The sequence below is a fragment of the Pseudophryne corroboree genome, chromosome 5, assembly GCF_028390025.1.
Source record: "Pseudophryne corroboree isolate aPseCor3 chromosome 5, aPseCor3.hap2, whole genome shotgun sequence".
NCBI classification, from domain to species: Eukaryota; Metazoa; Chordata; class Amphibia; order Anura; family Myobatrachidae; genus Pseudophryne; species Pseudophryne corroboree.
The window spans coordinates 252,993,659-253,019,502 of record NC_086448.1 but is presented as its reverse complement, the minus strand read 5'-3'; the positions used below and the strand labels follow the sequence as shown (position 1 = coordinate 253,019,502).

The following is a 25,844-nucleotide window of genomic DNA, read 5'->3' as shown; positions in this document are numbered from 1 at the left end:
AGTCAGTAAACTTCTGCTTTGTGTTTACATAGTAGTTGTTTTAACTGAATTTAATTTGAAAATAGTTGTGAAGTAGTATCTTGATAAGTCAAAATCTTGAATATAAAAATATATTTCATATTTAGAATTTCAATATTAAATGAAAAACCAGCATAAAGCAAACTAAAAGCTGACTTTAAAGCAAGATACAGAGAGCATATAAATCTGTCTGTACTTAGTGGTTTTATAAATAGTCTAAATATCCGGTAACAGAAAGTTTGCTATTGAGTAAATTGTGTGCACTTACTCTGCTATAATGCCCGGTGCCCTAGGCATAGGAGCCAGCCCTGTGGGTGCGCACACAATAATTATGTCTGTGCATGCCATATTTCAGTCACATGGGTGAAGGTGATAATGTGAATGCTCCCAATCATTTTAGACAGTTGGCTCCTATGGTCCTAGTAATTACTGAGAAGCATGTTACAGTTGTTCTCGGTACACACTAATGTGCTGGATGCTCCTGAAGAGTACAATGTTGTATTTTTGTGGTTCCAGCAGCTCTTTGTGTACAAAGAACACATTCACTATAAAGATTAGTGATATCTAGATTAGCAGCTGTTTCTGAAAGGGTCTTCATATCTTAAAGATAAAAGCAGGAAAGGCAAACGTCAGGTTTTTTTTTTTTTTATGGAGAGGTTGAGTGTATGAGACCTTAGTCAAATAACTTACATTCATGTTTGCACATAATATTGGATCAGTGCCACTGGCTGAGGATTAGTATAATTTGGCCTATGTACAGCTTTACTGTTTGCATTTCTGTAAACGTGGCCTGAAAAGGCCTTTTTATACAAGTCATTCCAGCTACCTCAGCCAGGTTTCCTAATAACTTGATTGCCATAACTGACATAACACAACATCATATTTGTAGCTGCAGTGTTCTCAGACATTCACTGGTACTCATTAGAGCAGGAGTTTTCAACTTCAGTCCTCAAGTACCACCAGCAGGTCATGTTTTCTGGTTTTTTCTAATCATGTATAGGTGAGTTCAGCTGTTGTGCTGGGTCATTAATTATCCCACCAGTTTCCACAGACAAATCCTCAAAACATGACCTGTTGGGAGAACTTTAGGGTTGAGTTTGAGAACTGCTGCATTAGAGGGTTAATTGTATGTAATGCTGTTAATGGGAAATGATCATGTGTTGGTTTTTTTTTGTGTTTTTTTAGTTTTGTAATCTTTTTAACGGTTTTATTTTTTGAAAGAAATAACCTACAAGTAAAACCCGAGAAAAAAATCCTGTAGATTCATGTGTAAAGTTACGCTAAGGCCAAGAGAAACCGGATATAGATATATGTTCAATAGACGCTGGGTAGGTACCTTTCAGAGGCTGCGTCCAATAAAGCGTCAGGGAAGCTCACAGAATTGGATCCTGGGTACATGATCCATAAATCAAAGTCTATTTTTCACATTGAAGAAGGAAATACTGGTAAAAATCGTTAATCACATAGCGAGCCAATAAGAGGGCTCAAATCTACCTGATTAAGGTGAAGCAGCAATAAACAAGCGAGTCAAAGAATATATTGCTGGATAAATAGTCTGATAAAAATATCTGTATAAATCCCATTTTCGCAAAACCTTTGAGAGCTTCTGAAACCTGGTATGAGAATCAAATTCAGACTCATTGATATGAGAGTACTTACACACAGTATATTTGCCCATATCCAGTTCATTACATCTACCATGTTGCCTAAATACCAGTTACCTTTTAAAAGATTATTTACATCCGCACTTCTTTTACCAAATGTATTCATAAATATACAGATTGGAGAGTACAGAAAAATAAATAGCTAATTTGCATAAAACTTAATGTTATATACAATGAAGCCATGCTTTTTTTTTAATCTGGCACAGCGCCACATTTTCATATAAATATAGAAAACTGGAAAACAAAAACATGACCTTTTCCCATTAATATGCATATTCATTATGAATGGTTTTCATGCATTTTGTTGAATAATAGTTTTTATGATCCTAATCTTTAATAATTGTAACATGTATAATTAACCTATGTTGCAGATACTTTTCTTTAGCGAGTCAGCATAGTAAATTGTGGGAATACAGTAGCTGCCCATTTTTATATAAGATATCATCCGAAGGTTAATACTATTATGATTTGGATTGGAGAAAACACACAAGGCTTCAGGAGATATCCACCCATACTAAATATCCTTTTCCTCCCAACTGTCAGAACAGAGTGGAGATGCTCCACTTCCTGGAACCTGTGTCATTGGTTTGAAGTTGAGCTACTCCATCCAATCAGTGCTCTTCTACACCACGTGTGCCAGCAGCCTTGACATTCAATATTCTACTGCCAGATACTGCTGTAGTGTCATGTGGACAATGCAGAGGCACCCAGGGGTGAATGTCTCCTGTACAGGAGGTTTCCTGGCTATCTGGCCCTCTTCTGTTCTGCTTGTTGGTTGGAGGATGGTTTACAGTAACATTTTTATTATGGGTGTAAATGTCCTTTTATTAGAGAAGGAAGCAAAACAGTAAAATAGTAGTACTCCTGCAGTGTACAGTTTGACGAGTTTCATCTCACCTATTTAGGCCTTTTGGTGGTTTGATGCATGACATCAAAAGAAAAGCACCTTTTTTCTTGAGTGACTTCAAGGATGCATTAAGCCTGCAGTGCCTGGCCTCCGTTCTTTTCCTATACTGTGCCTGTATGTCTCCTGTAATCACTTTTGGAGGTCTCCTGGGAGAAGCCACACAAAACAGAATAGTGAGTACAAAAGAAAGATTGGTAGTGCCCAGGCTCTTTTTTTATTAGACCTTCCCATGAAGGTGTCCTTGTGCATTTGTCTCACGTGTTCATGCTTGATCCAAAGAGTCTACCCCACAGTATTTGACCTTCCCCACCCACTCACAGCTCTGACACAGTATGGGGGAGACCAAGTGAACAGAAGATACAAAGTTTGAGGTAAAACAGTTTTATCCCTGACGTGAGAAAGTCTTAAAAAGAAATGTGGCCACAACGATCTCCACAGAGTACTACACCAGGCAAAGTTTTCATTGGTATTCTTTTTTTCTTTTACACCTAGGTTTTTTTTATTATTATTATCTGGATTAAGTAATTACTTATTTGTCGTTTCTTTCCTAACTAATAAGCTAAACTACAAAGGCTTTTCTTCCCACAGCACTCTTCATTTCATGTATATCTGTTGTCTGCACAGAGCAGAGGTATTGATTTTGAAGGAAGCGTAAACATTATCAGTGCTTTATAAGTCTCTAGGAAACAGCGGCATCACTGGTGCACTCCATGAGTGATATTCATGATGTTCTCACGCCTCAGTGGTGCCGCTGGTGTCTTAGTGAATTGGTAACGCTACACTTTTCGTGGATCAGTGCACATAATGTGTGCTTCTACTGTGTGCAGTTGATAGATGCTCATTCAGGCAGTAATTATAATGTATGTGGTCAAGTAACAAGAGGGCGATGCTCTCCAATTGCTTCATCACATGTTCAGTTCTTCAAAGTAATTGTTGAAAAGCAATGAAATATGTGTAATGACAGGCCAGTCTTTGCCGTTTTGTTATTTATAAACACCAAAACTACAAACTCTAGTGTTTTTCTAGAATTATATTTGTTAGAATCTAGCCAGACCCATTTGGTATGGCAATTCATTGCTCCACTATAGTATATGGTAATTGTTTGCTTTTCTAAAAACTGCCATCAGATGTGTAGCTAAGTGATGTGATAGAATTATACAATGTTAACATTAATTGTGTGACTTATTTACAGGGGTTAGTAGTTATTAGTATTAGTGTTTTGATTGTCACATAATCTTATTGTTTAGATAACTGCAATATCAATTTGCCTTCAATGTTCAGTTAGGAAGGTGTTGCAAACATAAATGGATTAGCGTTTTGGTGAAGTAGGCCTGTGGGTCACCAATTTGCTGTCCTGTTGCAGAGATAGGAGCGTAAAGCAGCACTCTGTGAGGTCAATCCAATTAGCTTCGAAGGGTGAGAAGTGCCGTTGCAATGGCATTTAAAGGCCGGCAACGGAACCCGATCTTGCACCTTTTGCGGCCTCGAATCAACCTCAATTAGCACAAAACTGCTCGGACCTCTATGGGGGAGGGGGCGAGAAGTTTTGTGCAAATTTGGGCCGCCGTAAAGTGCGGCCCCTGTCGCGACGATTCACAGCTGCGATGATAGCGCAGCTAATTGGATTGACCCCTTTGTGTGCGGTTATCACATTGCACAATATGGTCTGACTATTGAGGATACAGCTAAGATGGATGTATAGATAGATAGATAGATAGATAGATGAAAGAACCCATTGTAGTAGTAATTTGAGGATAAGCAATTTACACATAAGAAAATGTATTTGTCTTGTTTTCAGGTTAAACACTTGTGTGTGTCATGTACAGTGTGGTTCGTGATTGGCTGGTTTGTCTTGATTATTCCTGTTCTTGTATCTTGTTATTTTCTTTCTTTAATGTATGTGCTTACTACAGTACAAACAATGCAGCCATTTATTTTATTTATTTCTCCTAAACAGAGTGCAATAGAGTCTCTTTTTGGAGCATCGTTAACTGGCATTGCCTATTCTCTCTTTGCTGGACAACCCCTTACCATATTGGGAAGCACGGGACCAGTCTTAGTTTTTGAGAAGATACTCTTTAAATTCTGCAAGTGAGTGTGATTCATCTTCTTGTTTTTTGGATGTGCTGCTCACAAGCCAGTTTTACAGCCTGTTTTTTCCATCATTACATGAATCTAATCGTTAAGGGAGCTTAACTCGCAACACTCAAGCAAACAGAAGGTGTTTAAAAGTTATTGACTTGATCAGCATCCAAAAATCACAGCTATAATCTTATTAGTGAGGATAAAGAATGGTACTTTTTTAAAATAAGATTACAAAAAATGCCATTCAAATACCATAAATTAATGCATTTAATACACTAATATGGAAATGCATTTAAATACACGAGATTCAAATACCAAATACATAAGCAACATATATGATCATATTATACATGCACAAATAGTACACAACAAGCTATAGACCGTATACGTAAGCTGATGTAAATAGTATTATTATTAATATAACTTGATTGCTTATAATAATAATTTCTCATACGTCCTAGAGGATGCTGGGGACGACATCAATAACATGGGGTATAGACGGGATCCGCAGGAGACATGGGCACTCTAAAGACTTTTCATTGGGTGTGAACTGGCTCCTCTCTCTATGCCCCTCCTCCAGACCTCAGTTTTAGAAATGTGCCCAGGCTGACTGGATGCACTCTGAGGAGCTCTACTGAGTTTCTCTGAAAAGACTTATGTTAGGTTTTTTATTTTCAGGGAGATCTGCTGGCATCAGACTCCCTGCTTCGTGGGACTGAGGGGGCAGAAGTAGGAACCAACTTCCTAAAGAGTTTCATGGCTCTGCTTCTGGCTGACAGGACACCATTAGCTCCTGAAGGGAACTGAACGCTAGCCGCGCCTAGATGCTCACTCCCACAGCACGCCGTCACCCCCCTCACAGAGCCAGAAGTCAGAAGATAGGTGAGTGTTAGAAGACAGATCGTCAATCAAGAAAGTGACGGCTATAGGTACTGCGCGGCTGGCAGGAGCGCAGCGCGCCATGTTGCCCACACATACAAAGGCACTGCAGGGGGCGGGGGGCACCCTTGGCAGCATGAAACCTATGGAAACTGGCATTAATAAGGGGCATAAGTTGCTGAGGCACAGTCCTACCCCCGCCAGTATGAAAAATTACCTCATAAAAGCTGAGGAGAAACACACCATTGAAGAGTGGAGCTTCCTCCTCAGTCAGCCAGCACACTGCTCAGCACCATTTTCTCTCTCTCCTCAGACTGCAGAGACAACACTGGTCCTCCTCCACTACTGAACAAGTATCAGGGTGCAAAACAGGGGGGGCCACAGTGAATTTGGTGCTATATAATTGTGTGATTAACATTATAAAAGCGCTGAATGTCAGTGGGCATTTTGTGTTCACAGACATTGTGTTACTGGCGCTGGATTGTGAACTGGCAAAATCCTATCTGTGTCCCTCTGACAGATTTTACTGTGGGTCTGTCACCTATAAATCCTGGAGTGTCTGTGGTGTGGTTCTGCACGTGTGACACATGTCTGTGGCAGGGAACTCTGTGGAGACATGTTAGGGACACAGAGGTGTAATATGACACCAAGAGCCTGACTGGGTGAAAGGTTACATGATAGTGTGAATCATATCCGTAAGAGATTGGACTGAATCTCATACAGAAAATGAAAATAATCTGTTGAAGATGTGATTTTTAATAGTTCTGCCTTTCATCCACAGGGACCTTTCTGGGTCACATACAAATTTACACAAGTAGTACAAACTGATACCGACACGTACTCTGATTCCTGTGTCGACACCAGTGATTCCAGGGGAATAGGTCCTAAGTTAGCAAAAAAGCATTCAAAACATGTTTTAGCTATAAAGGAGGCGTTAGAAGTTACGAAGCTCCCTCTTTTACCACAAGGAGAGGGTTTACTTTAGTAAAGAAGTAATCTAATTTTCCCTCCACCTCAGGTCTGATTTAACCTGAAAAGAAATTTCTGATTCCCAAAAGGATATCAGGCAGCTTACCTGTTTCCAAAAAAGGTGGGAGTCACCCCGCATTTTAGACAGGGCCCTGTCATAAAAGAGAAAAGGTGTTTCTCCCTGCGCCTGGAATGGCTTCACTTAAGGAGCCAACAGACCGCAAGTGAGTGAGGTGATTTATTGATGTGGCCAATGGGACACTACTCAGGCCTACCATTGTCTGTGAGTGGGTGAGTAGTGCTATTGAAAAGTGGTCCGAAAACTTGTCATTAGACATTGACACAATAGATGGAGACGAGATACTCCGAACGTTAGGTCATATCAAAGACGCTGCTGCGTACGTACTAGAATCCATGAAATATATTGATTTCTTGGGATCAAGAACCGCTACCATGGCAGTATCGGCTCCGAGGGCGTTGTGGATTCGCCAGTGGAGTGCTGATGCAGATTCCAAAAGAAATATGGAGGCTCTCCCGTATAAAGGTGAGGCCTTGATTGGTGATGGGCTGGATGCATTAGTCTCGGCGGCTACCGCAAGTAAGTCGACATTCTTGCCTTATGCTCCTACACCGGCGAAAAAGACACATCACTCTCACATACAGTCCTTTCGGCCCAACAAATACAAAAAAACCAAAGGTCTCCCCTTTTTTTGCAGGAAGGGGAAAAGGAAAGAAATCCGCAGCGTCTCCCGGATCGCAGGAGCAGAAGTCCACCCCTGCTCCTGCCAAATCTGCAGCATAACGTTGGGGCTCCCTTGTGGGAGTCCGCTCGGGTGGGAGCACGTCTGAAACTTTTCAGCCAAATCTGGATTCAATCTGGCCTGGACCAATGGGTCTTACAAATAGTGTCCCATGGGTACAAACTAGAATTTCAAGACGTCCCCCATGCCGATTTTTCAAATCGACCTTGCCAGCTTCTCTTCCGGGAAGAGAGGCAGTAACAATGGCAATTCAAAAATTATGTCAGGATCAGGTCATTGTCCTGGTACCCTTGGCACAGTAAGGAGAAGGTTTTTTATTCAAGCCTCTTCGTAGTTCCGAAGCCGGACGGCTCGATCAGACTGATTTTAAACCTGAAAAATCTGAATCTCTACCTGAAAAGGTTCAAGTTCAAGATGGAATCCCTGAGGGTAGTGATTTCCAGTCTGGAAGAGGGGGACTTCTTGGTGTCAGTAGACATAAAAGATGCTTACTTGCATGTTCCCATTTATCCTCCTCACCAAGCTTATCTGAGATTCGCAGTACAGGATTGCCGTTACCAGTTTCAGACGTTGCCGTTCGGACTCTCCTCGGCACCAAGGGTATTCACCAAGGTGATGGCGGAGATGATGGTCCTCCTTCGTTAAAAAGGAGTCAATATAATTCCTTATCTGGACGATCTCCTGATAAAAGCGAGATTCAGAGAACAGTTGGTGCAGAACATCGCACTCTCCCTGTCAATACTCCAACAACACGGTTGGATCATGAATTTTCCAAAGTCGCAATTGGAACCGACGACAAGATTGTCCTTTTTAGGGATGATTCTGGACACAGAAGTACAGAGAGTATTTCTTCCAGTGGAAAAGGCTCTGGAAATCCAGAAAATGGTCAAACAAATATTGAAACAAACAAGCGTATCAATCCATCAATGCATTCGGTTGTTAGGGAAAATGGTAGCGGCCTACGAGGCCATACAGTTTGGCCGATTTCATGCCAGAGTATTCCAGTGGGACCTGTTGGACAAGTGGTCCGGATCCCACCTACACATACACCGGAAAATAAGCCTGTCCCCCAAAGCCAGGATTTCGCTCCTGTGGTGTCTACACAGTTCTCACCTACTAGAGGGACGCAGGTTTGGGATTCATGACTGGGTCCTAATAACCACAGATGCAAGTCTCCTCCGAGGCTGGAGAGCTGTCTCACAGGGGGAAAGCTTCCAAGGAAAATGGTCAAGTCAGGAAGCCTGCCTTCACATAAACGTTCTGGAATTGAGAGCCATTTACAACGGCCTTCTACAAGAGGTGCATCTTCTTCAAGATCCCGTGCAGATCCAGTCGGACAATGTAACAGCAGTCGCGTACATAAACAGGCAAGGCGGAACGAAAAGCAGAGCGGCAATGGCAGAGGTGACAAAGATTCTCCTCTGGGCAGAAAGACCTGTTCATTTCGAGAGTGGACAACTGGGAAGCAGACTTCCTCAGCAGACACGATCTCCATCCAGGAGAGTGGGGCCTCCACCAAGAAGTCTTCGCAGAGGTGACAAGTCTTTGGGGAGTTCCTGAAGTATACATGATGGCATCTCGTCTAAACAAGAAGCTTCAGAGATATTGTTCCAGGTCGAGAGACCCTCAAGCAATAGCAGTGGATGCACTGGTGACCCAGTGGGTGTTTCGGTCGGTATATGTTTTCCCTCCACTTCCACTGGTTCCAAAAGTTCTCAAAATAATAAGAAGAACAAGAGTTTGAGCAATCTTCATTGCCCCAGACTGGCCAAGGAGAGCTTGCTATCCAGATCTTCAGTAGTTGCTCATAGAAGATCCTCGGCCTCTTCCTCCTCGAGAGGACCTACTACAGCAGGGGCCGTGTGTGTATCAAGACTTACCGCGGCTACATTTAATGGCATGGCTGTTGAGCGTCGGATCCTAGCCCGAAAGGGTATTCCCAAGGAAGTCATCCCCACTCTTACTCAGGCCAGAAAAGGAGTAATGTCTAAACATTACCATCGTATTTGGAGAAAATATGTGTCTTGGTGTGAATCCAAGAGAGCTCCTACGGAAGAGTTTGAGTTGGGACATTTTCTCCATTTTCTGCAGGCTAGTGTGGATGCGGGCCTTAGATTGGAGTCAGTCAAGGTCCAGATTTTGGACTTATCAGTTTTCTTTCAAAAACAATTGGCCTCCCTACCAGAAGTTCAGACGTTCGTGAAAGGGGTTCTGCACATCCAACCTCCATTTGTGCCTCCAGTGGCACCATGGGACCTTAATGTGGTGTTGCAGATCCTTCAATCGGGTTGGTTTGAGCCTCTACAAGAAATAGAGTTGAAGTTTCTCACTTGGAAAGTGGTGATGCTTTTGGCGTTGGCATCCGCAAGGCGAATGTCTGAATTGGCGGCCTTGTCCCACAAGAGCCCTTACCTGATCTTCCATGAAAATAGGGCAGAGTTGAGAACTCGTCAACATTTTCTTCCAAAGGTGGTTTCCTCTTTCCACATAAACCAACCTATTGTGGTGCCAGTTGCTTCTGACACATTCGCTGAGTCAAAGTCTCTAGATGTGGTTAGAGCTTTGAAAATCTATGTTGCTAGAACAGCTCGTATACGGAAAACAGAGGCTCTGTTTGTCCTGTATGATCACAACAAGATTGGCTGTCCTGCTTCCAAGCAGACTATTGCACGTTGGATTAGAAATACGATTCAGCAAGCTCATACTACGGCTGGATTGCCGTTACCGACGTCGGTAAAGGCCCACTCCACTAGGAAGGTGGGCTCATCCTGGGCGGCTGCCTGGGGGGTCTCGGCATTACAACTTTGCCGAGCAGCTATTTGGTCAGGGTCAAACACATTTGCTAAGTTCTACAAGTTTGACACCTTGGCCGATGAGGACCTAAAGTTTGGTCAATCGGTGCTGCAGGGTCATCCGCACTCTCCCGCCCGTACTGGAGCTTTGGTATAGACCCCATGATCTTGATGTCGTCCCCAGCATCCTCTGGGATGTATGAGAAAATAGGATTTTGATAACCTACCGGTAAATCCTTTTCTCCTAGTCCATAGAGGATGCTGTGCGCCGTCCCAGTGCGTACTTTACCTGCAGTTTAGTTATTACAGTTACACAAGTTGTGTTATCTTGGTTTCAGCATGTTGCTGCAATTGGTTCATGCCTGTTGGCGTGTGTAATGTTGAATGCCATGTGTGCCGCATGGTTGAGGGTGTGAGTTGGTAGATATCTCACCACTAATTTAAGTAAATCTTTTCCTCGAAATGTCAGTCTCCCTGGGCACAGTTCCTACAACTGAGGTCTGGAGGAGGAGGGGCATAGAGGGAGGAGCCAGTTCACACCAAATGAAAAGTCTTTAAAGTGCCCATGTCTCCTGTGGATCCCGTCTATACCCCATGGTCTTGATGTCGTCCCCAGCATCCTCCACGGACTAGGAGAAAAGGATTTACCGGTAGGTTATCAAAATCCTATTAATACTGTATGTACTTTCATCATAACGCCAGAGTTTGTATATAGGACAACCACCACTTACTGTATTTGTGTGTGTATATATATATATATATATATGTATACAGGTTGAGTCTCCCTTATCCAAAATGCTTGGGACCAGAGGTATTTTGGATATGGGATTTTTCCGTATTTTGGAATAATTGCCTAACATAATGAGATATCATGGTGATGGGACCTAAATCTAAGCACAGAATGCATTTATGTTACATATACACCTTATACACACAGACTGAAGGTCGTTTTAGCCAATATTTTTTATAACTTTGTGCATTAAACAAAGTGTGTCTACATTCACACAATTCATTTATGTTTCATATACACCTTATACACACAGCCTGAAGGTCATTCAATACAATATTTTTAATAACTTTGTGTATTAAACAAAGTTTGTGTACATGGAGCCATCAAAAAACAAAGGTTTCACTATCTCATTCTCACTCAAAAAAGTCCGTATTTCGGAATATTCCGTATTTCGGAATATTTGGATATGGGATACTCAACCTGTATATATATATATGTGTGTGTGTGTGTGTGTGTGTGTGTGTGTGTGTGTGTGTGTGTGTGTATGTGTATATATATATATATATATATAATATTTTGTTTTGCCACTGGACCTAGTTTGCTGTATTTCATGATTCTTTGTCAAGATTACAGCAACATTTTGCTCTTGTGGTCATGCTTGAGGGGAAAATAGACTGTTGATTGATGCAGGCAACTAAACTGATATATATGGCAATTTTATAGACTTCAATTTAAAAAGCAAATGTGAAAAAATGGTTATCAATTCCATTGTGAGAATGAAAAACATTTACCTAGAGTCCAGGTATATGAATGATAAAATTACTTTGAGATTCCACAAAGTAAGGAAGGTTGGAAATCTTCTTAAAATCTTAGGGTGGTATTCAAATGTTCGTTCTTTGGCGATAATTAAAAGGTGCCTATTGATTGTTCTGAGTGACCTTTAATTATCATGCTTGATGCGGTCAGTTAAACAGGGTTTTGCTGCGTAAAGTGGCAAAACCCATCTCAACTAATGGGAGTAATGGGGGAAATTCCTGTTTGGGCGCCCAAACAGCCGACATTTCACACATTTCAGCTCGCAGCCTCCTCTGCAAGCTGAATGTGCCTGCTGCAGCTAATGGGCGTCTGATTGGAGCAACATTTAAATAGTTCCGATAGATGCCCATTAGTATTCCCCCGGCCTCACAAACATTTTTAAAGCCTCCTTAAATAGCAAAATGAGAGAAGCGTAGAGCTTTATACCCAGCTACATAATAAGGGCAAAAATGTGAATAATCTATATTTGTGGTACGTAAAATACTGAACTTTGGTTTTATAGCTCCGTATAGGTCCGTAAAAAGCATCAGATATATAAGCATCTCATGCTGATGAACATTACGTTTAGTGGTAGCGCCTCTCAGATAGGAGAGCTGCTGAAATGAATGTAAATTGCTGTCATCTGTCGCAATAAGCTGTAGAAAGCTCATGAAAATGCACCAAAAGATGTTTTACCAAAGAAAAACTCTGCCTTATTAAATCTGACCTGCTGCACATACACTTTCCATTAAGTGTTACATAATAATAAAGTGCTTTCTGTATTCATATTGTAAGTATGTCAATATTCTTCTTTTTTTTTAGAGATTATAAGCTGTCTTATCTCTCTCTGCGTACCAGTATTGGTCTATGGACAGCTTTCTTTTGTTTACTACTGGTGGCTACAGACGCAAGCAGCTTGGTCTGTTACATCACGCGTTTTACAGAAGAAGCATTTGCTGCCCTCATTTGTATTATCTTTATCTATGAATCGCTGGAGAAACTATACCATCTGGGAGATAAATATGCCTTCAATATGCACAATGATGTTGACTTGTTGACAAAATACACGTAAGTCTAGTATAAGCACACCACTCCTAGCCATGCAGAGAAACCTTTCTTATTTAATTCTTAGATGTGTTTTCCATAGCTGCATAGCTGCCCCGCACATGTTTTCTCAGCCTGTCTGACATGAGTAAGCCCTTAAAGTAATAAAAAGGCCTCATCATCTTCCATATGACTCCTTCTGTAAGTATGATCTGATGAATGCCACTATTGAAAGCAAAAGCCCTGTCTAGATGGTTTCCTCATTCAGACAGCTTGTTAGGTTTATCCTTACTTCTCTTGGTCCTTTTCATGCTTGTTGCTCGTCTGGTAACATTGTTATTACTATATAGCAGCATGCATTCCTGTGCAACTTGAGAAGCATTCATTTCAAGCACAATTGCAGAGAACCGGGAGTGCCACAAAGACGACACCATAAAGTGTACAAGGGGTTTGTAGGCTTTTGTACTACAGCAATCACAAAAACCAAATATAACATTGCTTTTAATAAACTGGAACAACGATCAGTTATTACAGGGAAACTAATTCTAGAATTGAAATCAGTCCGATACCGTAGAGTATCCTCTGACCATGGATTACAGCATTTTAAAGGATATCTTTGCTTGTTCATGTCAGTAAAGACATTTAATCCCAAAATACAGAATGAGAAGGTGTCTTGTATCATACAGTAATAAATATGTAATAGCTCCTATGTTATAACTAAGCTTTAAATGGCAGCATATATATGACCAATCATTTTATGCTTAGTATGGTGAGAAAACACACTGAATAAACCTGACATTACAATGAGATCAATGTGTCATCTACTGGAAAGTATAAGGTTATTAGAAATCACTGGGAGTCAGTGACCAGAAACCTGTGTTTTCTAATAATCGTTTATATGTTACAGTAGTGAGAGCATCATTCATAAAATGCACAAGTTTCAGCTTGCAGAAAGACAAGTTACAGTGTGTAGGATTCTTCATGTCCAGGTGTATTTCGTACTTGGTTACATTCCATTGTGTAGTATGTCCTTTCAGAATTAATTTTGAAACTATTTAGATCACTGCTCATCAATAGAGGAATACCTATCGCATCTGTTGTTATTTATAATATATTGTGTGTGTGTGTGTGTGTGTGTGTGTGTGTGTGTGTGTGTGTGTGTGTGTGTGTGTGTTGTAACTGTATTTGCAATGACAGCTCTCTGTTATTACTATCCAGGTGTGTTTGTGTAGAGCCTATCATCCCCAGTAATGATACTCTCTCCATGTGGAAGGAAACTAATATTACTGCCAGTGAAGTACCATGGAGCAATCTCACAGTCTCTGTAAGTCTGTCATCAGTATCATGCGTTATTTCTTGTTTTGTGGTGATAGAACAATTACACAGAAGTCTGTATTTCCTTTCCACTTTGGAACAAAGATATGTGTGTGCCAGAGTTCTAGGTCTTCTCACTTCATTTCCATTGCTTGCTTTATATATATATATATATATATATATATATATATATATATATGAAGGTAGAGGCACTCTCCAGATTTTGCAAACATGCAAAAAGTTCTCATTTATTGTGATATACGTTACATAATCCACTTGAATAATATCCTCATAGTATCCTCAAGCGCTTTCGGCCCTCAATGGGCCTTCCTCAGGAGGCTATGTACAGCAATTACACATCAGGTAATGAGACCAAACAACAGGTCAGCCCAGGCATCCAGCAGTGCTGAGAACTTTTTGCATGTTTGTAAAATCTGGAGAGTGCCTCTACCTTCTTTTCTATAAGTACAATGCTTTGGCATTGGAGTGGACACCCCAGTCGTTGTTTCTTTGAAGATGTGAGTGCGACCGTCATTGGATGGATTAAAAATAAAATAAAAATTATATATATATATATATATATAAAATATATAATTTTTATATTATTTTTAATTTCCTTTAGTAGAAGGATTCGTTTTATGAGTGATATATTACTATGATGGCATTTTCTAAGCAGGGTACATTTACCAAACTAAAGGTCTTTGGGTCTAATTCAGACCTGATCACTGTTGTAAGATTTCACATGACTGGCGATTATCGAACAGCTGCGCATGCATGTGGATCACAATGCACAGGCGCAAGGCCAGACTTCAAAAGAATGGTGCGAAAATTTAGATCGCTAGGCGTACACAAGTTGATTGACAGGAAGTTAACATTTGGGGGTGGTAACAGGCCATTTTCTGGGAGTGTCAGGAGAAACGCAAGGTGTTCCCAAGTGTTTTCAGGGAGTGTGTGTGTGATGTCCGCTCCGTCCCCCATCAGCCTGTTTGGATAGCACTGTAGGAGTAAGTCCTGGGCTACGCACACACTGCACAGACTGGAAAAATCATTTGATGGTGAGTGAGTTGTGAACGGATTTGCAGATGTCCGCTGTGCGGCAAAGTTTTTGCATGGCGTACGCACACTTGTGCAGGGCGGGTTTTCACTCTCTATGGGCGGCGGTTATCTGATCGCAGACTTCTGCAAAACGCAGAGGAGGGATCAGGTCTGAATTAGGCCCTTGGTCCACAGATTTGCAGAATTATATTGGCGTAATTAGTTGCTTCATTTCGGAGTTATGTAGCAAAAATGTCTGCCTGCCATTTACAATGCATTACCATTGTGTTCTGGAAAATGTGACAGTTAGTGAACTCTCCCTGTGCACTGGGTAACCGGGAACATTTGACCTGATGGGTAGTCTGGGAACTGTGACCGTTATTTGCAGCCACCCATTAAGCAGGGATTTTTCAAATGAAACTAGGCACATCAGCTAGTACTTATTTATTATTTCTCATACGTCCTAGAGGATGCTGGGGACTCCGTAAGGACTATGGGGTATAGACTGGATCCGCAGGAGACATGGGCACACTATAAGACTTTGAATGGGTGTGAACTGGCTTCTCCCTCTATGCCCCTCCTCCAGACTCCAGTTAGATTCTGTGCCCAGGAGAGACTGGACACACACCAGGGGAGCTCTACTGAGTTTCTCTGAAAAGACTTTGTTGGGTTTTTTATTTTCAGAAAGACCTGCTGGCTACAGGCTCTCTGCTTCGTGGGACTGAGGGGAGAGAAGTCAGACCTACTTCTTCTTCTGAGTTAAGGGCTCTGCTTCTTAGGCTACTGGACACCATAAGCTCCAGAGGGTTCGATCACTTGGTGCGCCTAGCTGCTTGTTCCCGAAGCCGCGCCGTTACCCCCCTCACAGGAGCCAGAAGAAAGAAGCCGGGTGAGTATTAGAAGAAGACTTCAGTGACGGCAGAAGACTTCAGAGTCGCAGAGGTACCGCGCAGCGGTCGCGATGCGCGCCATTGCTCCCACACAACAACGGCACTACAAGGGTGCAGGGCGCAGGGGGGGGGGCGCCCTGGGCAGCAATATACCTCTCTAAGGAGCCTGGCTAAACATGTATACAGTGCATAGGCACTGTATACGGACCCCCACCGGCATGAAACGCTAAAATAATAGCGGGGCTGAAGCTCGCCGAGAAGGGGGCGTGGCTTAGCCCTCACAACATGATACAGCGCCATTTTCTCCACAGTCCCCGCCAAAACACTGTGTACAGTAGCAGTGTAAACCGAAGCGGGGCACATTGGTTAGTGCAATATAGAATAAAATATAGCACTATATTAGACAATGGCCGTGTAGTCAGTGAGTTGTGCATAAGTGTAAAACATATTTTTTGTTTCTTGACAATTATTATTTGCAGGTGATGGGAACGGCCATGGGGACCAGGTTCGCGCCGAGTTATGCCAACCTCTATATGGGCCAGGTCGAGGACCAGCTCATTTGGGGGGGGGACCTCGGCGCGCACCTGGTCTTCTATGGCCGTTATATTGATGATTTATTCTTCATTTGGGATGGGGATTTTCACACCGCTGCACAATTTGTCACTTCACTGAACACAAACACTTTTAATTTCTCTATCGTCCTAGTGGATGCTGGGGTTCCTGAAAGGACCATGGGGAATAGCGGCTCCGCAGGAGACAGGGCACAAAAAGTAAAGCTTTAGGATCAGGTGGTGTGCACTGGCTCCTCCCCCTATGACCCTCCTCCAAGCCTCAGTTAGATTTTTGTGCCCGGCCGAGAAGGGTGCAATCTAGGTGGCTCTCCTGAGCTGCTTAGAATAAAAGTTTAGTTAGGTTTTTTTATTTTCAGTGAGTCCTGCTGGCAACAGGCTCACTGCATCGTGGGACTAAGGGGAGAAGAAACGGACTCACCTGAGTGCAGAGTGGATCGGGTTTCTTAGGCTACTGGACACTAGCTCCAGAGGGACGATCACAGGTTCAGCCTGGATGGGTCACCGGAGCCGCGCCGCCGTCCCCCTTACAGAGCCAGAAGAGACGAAGAGGTCCGGTGAAATCGGCGGCAGAAGACATCCTGTCTTCAGACTAAGGTAGCGCACAGCACCGCAGCTGTGCGCCATTGCTCTCAGCACACTTCACACTCCGGTCACTGAGGGTGCAGGGCGCTGGGGGGGGAGCGCCCTGAGACGCAATATAACGGAATACCTTAGGTGGCAAAACAGAATACATCACATATAGCTCCTGGGCTATATGGATGTATTTTAATCCCCTGCCATTTTACACAGAAAAGCGGGAGATAAGGACGTCGTGAAGGGGCGGAGCCTATCTCCTCAGCACACAAGCGCCATTTTCCCTCACAGCTCCGCTGGAAGGACGGCTCCCTGACTCTCCCCTGCAGTCCTGCTTCAGAATCAGGGTAAAAAAGAGAAGGGGGGGCATTTTTGGCAGCAAATAACGATAATAACAGCAGCTATAAGGGAATAACACTTATATAAGGTTATCCCTGTGTATATATATATAGCGCTGGGTGTGTGCTGGCAGACTCTCCCTCTGTCTCTCCAAAGGGCTAAGTGGGGTCCTGTCCTCTATCAGAGCATTCCCGGTGTGTGTGCTGTGTGTCGGTACGCGTGTGTCGACATGTATGAGGAGGAAAATTATGTGGAGGCGGAGCAGTTGCCTGTGTTGGTGATGTCACCCCCTAGGGAGTCGACACCTGACTGGATGATTGTATTTAAACAATTAAGTGATAATGTCAGCAATTTGCAGAAAACTGTTGACGACATGAGACAGCCGGCAAATCAATTAGTGCCTGTCCAGGCGTCTCAGACACCGTCAGGGGCGCTAAAACGCCCGTTACCTCAGTGGGTCGACACAGACCCTGACACAGATACTGAGTCTAGTGTCGACGGTGACGAGACAAACGTAATGTCCAGTAGGGCCACACGTTACATGATCACGGCAATGAAAGAGGCATTGAACCTTTCTGACACTACAAGTACCACAAAGAAGGGTATTATGTGGGGAGAGAAAAAACTACCAATATTTTTTCCTGAGTCAGAGGAAATAAATGAGGTGTGTGAAAAAGCGTGGGTTTCCCCCGATAAAAAACAGCTAATTTCTAAAAAATTATTAGCATTATATCCTTTCCCGCCAGAGGTTAGGGCGCGTTGGGAAACACCCCCTAGGGTAGATAAGGCGCTCACACGTTTATCAAAACAAGTAGCGTTACCGTCTCCTGATACGGCTACCCTCAAAGAACCAGCTGATAGAAGGCTGGAAAATATCCTAAAAAGTATATACACACATACTGGTGTTATACTGCGACCAGCAATCGCCTCAGCCTGGATGTGCAGTGCTGGAGTCGCATGGTCGGATTCCCTGACCGAGAATATTGATACCCTGGATAGGGACAATATTTTGTTAACTATAGAACATTTAAAGGATGCACTACTATATATGCGTGATGCACAGAGGGATATTTGCACCCTGGCATCAAGAATAAGTGCTATGTCCATCTCTGCCAGAAGAGCGTTATGGACGCGACGGTGGTCAGGGGATGCGGATTCCAAACGGCACATGGAAGTATTGCCGTATAAAGGGGAGGAGTTATTTGGGGCTGGTCTATCGGACCTGGTGGCCACGGCAACGGCTGGAAAATCCACCTTTTTACCCCAGGTCACTCCACATCAGCAGAAAAAGACACCGTCTTTTCAAACTCAGTCCTTTCGTTCCCATAAGTACAAGCGAGCAAAAGGCCACTCTTTTCTGCCCCGGGGCAGAGGAAGAGGAAAAAGACTGCACCATGCAGCCGCTTCACAGGAGCAGAAGCCCTCCCCTGCTTCTGCCAAGTCTTCAGCATGACGCTGGGGCTTTACAAGCAGACTCAGATATGGTGGGGGCCCGTCTCAAGAATTTCAACGCGCAGTGGGCTCACTCGCAAGTGGATCCCTGGATTCTACAGGTAGTATCGCAGGGGTACAAACTGGAATTCGAGGCGTTTCCCCCTCGTCGTTTCCTGAAGTCTGCTTTACCAAAGTCTCCCTCCGACAGGGAGGCAGTTTTGGCAGCCATTCACAAGCTGTATTCCCAGCAGGTGATAATCAAGGTACCCCTCCTGCAACAAGGAAAGGGGTATTATTCCACGCTGTTTGTGGTACCGAAGCCGGACGGCTCGGTGAGACCAATTTTAAATCTGAAATCCTTGAACACTTACATAAAAAGGTTCAAATTCAAGATGGAGTCACTCAGAGCAGTGATAGCAAACCTGGAAGAAGGGGACTATATGGTGTCTCTGGACATCAAGGATGCTTATCTCCACGTCCCGATATACCCTTCTCACCAAGGGTACCTCAGGTTTGTAGTACAAAACTGTCATTATCAGTTTCAGACGCTGCCGTTTGGATTGTCCACGGCACCTCGGGTCTTTACCAAGGTAATGGCCGAAATGATGATTCTTCTAAGAAGAAAAGACATTTTAATTATCCCTTACTTGGACGATCTCCTGATAAGGGCAAGATCCAGGGAACAGTTAGAAGTCGGAGTAGCACTATCTCAGGTAGTGTTACGTCAGCACGGGTGGATTCTAAATATTCCAAAATCGCAGCTGATTCCAACGACACGTCTACTGTTCCTAGGAATTATTCTGGACACAGTCCAGAAGAAGGTGTTTCTCCCGGAGGAGAAGGCCAGGGAGTTATCCGAGCTAGCCAGGAACCTCCTAAAACCAGGACAGGTCTCAGTGCATTAGTGCACGAGGGTCCTGGGGAAAATGGTGGCTTCTTACGAAGCGATTCCATTCGGAAGATTCCATGCAAGAACATTTCAGTGGGATCTACTGGACAAATGGTCCGGATCGCATCTGCAGATGCATCAGCGGATAACCCTGTCGCCAAGGACAAGGGTGTCTCTCCTGTGGTGGCTGCAGAGTGCTCATCTACTAGAGGGCTGCAGATTTGGCATTCAGGATTGGATCCTGGTAACCACGGATGCCAGCCTGAGAGGCTGGGGAGCAGTCACACAGGGAAGGAATTTCCAGGGCCTGTGGTCAAGCCTGGAAACGTCTCTTCATATAAACATTCTGGAACTAAGGGCCATTTACAATGCCCTAAGTCAAGCAAAACCTCTGCTTCAGGGTCAGGCGGTGTTGATCCAATCGGACAACATCACGTCAGTCGCCCACGTAAACAGACAGGGCGGCACGAGAAGCAGGAGGGCAATGGCAGAAGCTGCAAGGATTCTTCGCTGGGCGGAAAATCATGTGATAGCACTGTCAGCAGTATTCATTCCGGGAGTGGACAACTGGGAAGCAGACTTCCTCAGCAGACACGACCTTCACCCGGGAGAGTGGGGACTTCACCCAGAAGTCTTCCACCTGATTGTAAACCGTTGGGAAAAACCAAAGGTGGACATGATGGCGTCCCGCCTCAACAAAAAACTGGACAGATATTGCGCCAGGTCAAGGGACCCTCAGGCAATAGCAGTGGACGCTCTGGTAACGCCGTGGGTGTACCAGTCAGTGTATGTGTTCCCTCCTCTGCCTCTCATACCAAAAGTACTGAGAATCATAAGAAGGAGAGGAGTAAGAACTATACTCGTGGTTCCGGATTGGCCAAGACGGACTTGGTACCCGGAACTTCAAGAGATGCTCACGGACGAACCGTGGCCTCTACCTCTAAGAAAGGACCTGCTACTGCAGGAGCATTGTCTGTTCCAAGACTTACCGCGGCTGCGTTTGACGGCATGGCGGTTGAACGCCGGATCCTGAGGGAAAAAGGCATTCCAGAAGAAGTCATCCCTACTCTGGTCAAAGCCAGGAAGGACGTAACCGCAAAACATTATCACCGCATTTGGCGTAAATATGTTGCGTGGTGTGAGGCCAAGAAGGCCCCTACAGAGGAATTTCAACTGGGTCGTTTCCTTCATTTCCTGCAAACAGGACTGTCTATGGGCCTAAAATTAGGGTCCATTAAGGTTCAAATTTCGGCCCTGTCGATTTTCTTCCAGAAAGAACTGGCTTCAGTACCTGAAGTTCAGACATTTGTAAAAGGGGTCCTGCACATACAGCCTCCTTTTGTGCCTCCAGTGGCACCTTGGGATCTCAATGTGGTGTTGAGTTTTCTAAAGTCACATTGGTTTGAACCACTTTCCACTGTGGACTTAAAATATCTCACATGGAAGGTGTCGATGCTGTTAGCCTTGGCTTCAGCCAGGCGTGTGTCAGAATTGGCGGCTTTATCATATAAAAGCCCTTACTTAATTTTTCATTCTGACAGGGCGGAATTGAGGACTCGTCCTCAATTTCTACCTAAGGTGGTTTCTGCATTTCACATGAACCAACCTATTGTGGTACCTGCGGCTACCAGGGACTTAGAGGACTCTAAGTTGCTTGACGTTGTCAGGGCCTTGAAAATATATGTTTCCAGGACGGCTGGAGTCAGAAAATCTGACTCGCTGTTTATCCTGTATGCACCCAACAAGCTGGGTGCTCCTGCTTCTAAGCAGACGATTGCTCGTTGGATTTGTAGTACAATTCAGCTTGCACATTCTGTGGCAGGATTGCCACAGCCAAAATCAGTAAAAGCCCATTCCACATGGAAAGTGGGCTCATCTTGGGCGGCTGCCCGAGGGGTCTCGGCTTTACAACTTTGCCGAGCAGCTACTTGGTCAGGGGCAAACACGTTTGCTAAATTCTACAAATTTGATACCCTGGCTGAGGAGGACCTGGAGTTCTCTCATTCGGTGCTGCAGAGTCATCCGCACTCTCCCGCCCGTTTGGGAGCTTTGGTATAATCCCCATGGTCCTTTCAGGAACCCCAGCATCCACTAGGACGATAGAGAAAATAAGAATTTACTTACCGATAATTCTATTTCTCGGAGTCCGTAGTGGATGCTGGGCGCCCATCCCAAGTGCGGATTATCTGCAATACTTGTACATAGTTACAAAAATCGGGTTATTATTGTTGTGAGCCATCTTTTCAGAGGCTCCGCTGTTATCATACTGTTAACTGGGTTCAGATCACAGGTTGTACAGTGTGATTGGTGTGGCTGGTATGAGTCTTACCCGGGATTCAAAATCCTTCCTTATTGTGTACGCTCGTCCGGGCACAGTATCCTAACTGAGGCTTGGAGGAGAGTCATAGGGGGAGGAGCCAGTGCACACCACCTGATCCTAAAGCTTTACTTTTTGTGCCCTGTCTCCTGCGGAGCCGCTATTCCCCATGGTCCTTTCAGGAACCCCAGCATCCACTACGGACTCCGAGAAATAGAATTATCGGTAAGTAAATTCTTATTTTATCCTTCACTTACACTTTTGATAGGTTTAAAATTAATTATTTGGATCTCACATTGGAGATTGTTGACAATAAGATTCAAACTACGAATTATATAAAAGAAACAAGTAGTAATGCATATCTGCACTTTAGTAGTGCACATCATGTTCCCTGGAAGGAGAATATCCCTAAGGGACAGTTGTTGCGCATCAAACGCAACTGTTCTAAGGAAGAATTGTTTTTTGATCAAGCACAATCTATGATCGAATCATTTCATTCCCGAGGTTACCCTAAAAAATTATTATCGAAAGCCTTTGATGAAGTTATAAGGGTAGATAGAGATTCTCTAATTAATGGGAGGGAAAAGAAGCCTACCACGTTTTCGAGCGATTTGGCATTTATCTCTAAGTTCAATAACAAATCAGGAGAAATTAAACGGGCATTTAATCATAATTATACCATTCTTAAACAAGACCCTCTGTTAAAAAATGAACTTCCCGCTCAACCAAGAGTTATTTTTAAAAAGAATAAAACTCTTAAAACAATGTTAGCACCTAGTATGCTGAAAAGTAAACGAAAATTGGCAGAGAAAACGCTAGAAGGAGATTGGCTGTCCACAAAGCCTAATGGATTTTATAAATGTGGCAAATCTCGATGTACAACATGTAAACATGTAATGAATCGAACAAAAACTGTGATTATAGATAGTGATGGGAATACATCTGATATAAAAAGCTTTATTAATTGTGATACAAGCTGGGTTATTTACTTATTGCAATGTGGATGTAACCTAAGATATATAGGTAGGACAACACGTAATTTGAAAACTAGATTCATGGAACATCGTCGCAATATTATTAATAAGAAGATGGACCATAGCGTACCAAGACACTTCCTGGACTGTCACCAGGGAGATCCGAGCACGCTAAAATTACTCGGTCTTGAGCATATCACACAGACTGAAAGAGGTGGGGATAGATATAGTAAGCTATGTAAACAGGAGATATTTTGGACCTTTAAATTAAACTCACTCCATCCTCATGGTCTAAACGAGGCTTTGGAGTTAAATTCAGTATTATGATTCAGGAATGACAAGCCACGTCCTGTTTCTCCTTTTTTTCCCCAATTTTTTCCTCCATCCCCCTTTATTTCCCTTCTCTCTCCTATTCCCTCAATAACAACTTCTCTGAATAATTCAGGAATATGGGCTTATGCGGGTTTCCCCTTTGCATTATCCCTCCCATATTAGATGCCTATAATAGTTGTTTTATTTATATTTATTTATTTTTAATATACATCAGATATGTTCATATATATATATGTGGGCACTTATTCTTGATAATTGCTAAGTTTATAAATAGCTAGGGTGGTTTTTTCATCCTACTATGTCTCTTGAATCCCTCTATCCTAAACTTTAATCCTAACTTTCAACGTGGGTCTTTTATATAAATAATATTAAAAAAAAGAGAGTTGAAATCTAACTTATAGAGAGATCCACTGCTGCATGGTTATCCGGAATGAAAAGGGATATGCAGAGTTGTATAGGAATAAAAATGGGTTTATTCTATATCTCCAATTCTTTTAGAAAGAGGTCTCTGTTCCCTTAAGAAAAGGTAAACAACACTATGTCATCTAGCACTGATCACGTGTTCGCACGGCTGCACTGTGAGGAACTCCCATACTGTGAAGTAATCTAGCGGCGATCACGTGATGGAATGTTATCATGTGATCATACGTTTTGCACCGCCGCAGTGTATTGGGTATCTTCACACTGTCCAGGAAACCTGACGATCACGTGATCGGGCCTCAGGATACGTCATTATGACGGGCGGTTGAGTCACGGTCACATGACGTTATGACGCGGCCGATCCGGAAGTCCCTATAAGAAATGAAAATATCGGACGTATAATGAGGACCGTCCGTTTGAATATAACGATTGGGAGGTAAAATCATGTGACCAGAGAATAGTGAGGGTGGTTACTATGGTAACCCAATAGTTTATGTTGCTGACCAATAGGGATATACGATAAGGACAAACCCACATCACATGATGGAGGTCATGTGATCGTACCCATTTTGACATTTAATTAAAACAATGTTTTTAATACATTTATGCATCTCGTTTTTTGATTTATTTATCCACATTAGAAGATGTCTGTCTTTCTGCTGCTATATATGTATAGTTAATATGATTTTGTGTATATAAACCTAATTAAATAGGAACAGGTGTTTCCAGGTTGTTGATTGTTATTCCTATATAAGAGCCATATGAGCCCAGTAAGAGCACCTTTGATAAAGCTGCCAAACGCCAGCGAAACGCGTAAGGAAACCAGCCCTGACCCAGACACCCTAAAGCCACCATCAGGACACCACTGCAGATAATACCATCTTGGATATTTTCAATCTATGGACGTGGAAAATTAACAGAGGGAAAACCACCAAAAACATCTGCGTTGGATCGGAGACAGCCTCTGGATCTTCGCTAGGTGGGATACCCGGCCAATCCACTGTAATCCTGGTAATTATACCACAAGATTGGACATATCTGCATATTTAAGGATCCTGTTGATATTGTGACCGGTCACAGGGACATTGTTAAATACCAAGAGGTGTGCATATTTACATCAAAATGTCGGTGGTCAGAGACTGGCTATAGAGGCTCTATATTTTTATGGTTTATCTTTGTGAGAATTTTCTCTTTTATATATATGTTGAATATTATTAAAACGTATGCAATTTATTTTAAGGAAACACCTGTCTATTAGATTCTTTATTAGCGCTGTTTTTATGTTTTACACATTGTATTTGCAGTATATGAGAGATTGACTATCTCTCACCCTAACAGCAGCTTAGAGAACCAGCACAAATATAGCGCCAGAACTTGTATCAAGCAATTGATACAAATAATTTCTAGTTGTGCATAAGTGTCTGTGTTTTCCCTGTCAGATACCCACTATAGCTTTTTAGTACACGTGTCGACATGTGTGTGCTCTGTCGAAAACAGTTATGGGAATCTCTCTGTCGGCATCGTCGACTCCTGTGGTACTTGATTCAGTAGATGAAGTGTCAGCAGGTCGGTAGTTGTATGCTTTTTCAAAAAGTAAACACTGTATGGGAGAGACAGTAATATGTGGGTGACCCTGTCGGCACTAACTGTTAATACTGGGTGTAAATTAACATGCTGTAACTAACTTATACCTGTATATATATTTATATGTATATGTATGGTACGGTTCCATGGCTCGAGCACAGATATGGTAGTATTTGTGGGGGAGTGATATTAAAATTATACATGTATACTTCCCTCGGACCCCTCGGGGTCGCAAGAATGTTATTTTGCCTTGTTACTACTCCCTGCTGTCGACGAATACTATGTTTTATGTCGACCATAAGGTTTCCTGTTCAGATCCACAACTTGGGCATTCAGTACATGGTCATACACATTCAGAACACATTGATGTCACTAGGGACCCGGCAGTACCAGACAAACTGCTTATATGTATGATATATAGATATACATATATATACATATATATATTATAGGATATGTGTGTATTACAATATGTATATTCATATTACGATTTCTAATGAATGCTGAAGTAAAAATATTCCTCCTC

At 42.9% G+C, this 25,844-nt stretch overlaps 1 protein-coding gene across 7 annotated transcripts in view; it reads left to right on the top strand.

The window, feature by feature from the left end:
• SLC4A7 (solute carrier family 4 member 7) overlaps positions 1 to 25,844 on the top strand; it is a 310,436-nt gene that overhangs the window by 223,443 nt on the left and 61,149 nt on the right. For all 7 annotated transcript variants that reach the window (XM_063922267.1, XM_063922266.1, XM_063922265.1 and 4 more), the window contains 4 exons: positions 2,588 to 2,762; positions 4,547 to 4,680; positions 12,423 to 12,668; positions 13,863 to 13,968. In XM_063922267.1, coding sequence (XP_063778337.1) covers positions 2,588 to 2,762; positions 4,547 to 4,680; positions 12,423 to 12,668; positions 13,863 to 13,968 — 661 coding nt within the window. The remainder of the gene's footprint in view (positions 1 to 2,587; positions 2,763 to 4,546; positions 4,681 to 12,422; positions 12,669 to 13,862; positions 13,969 to 25,844) is intronic.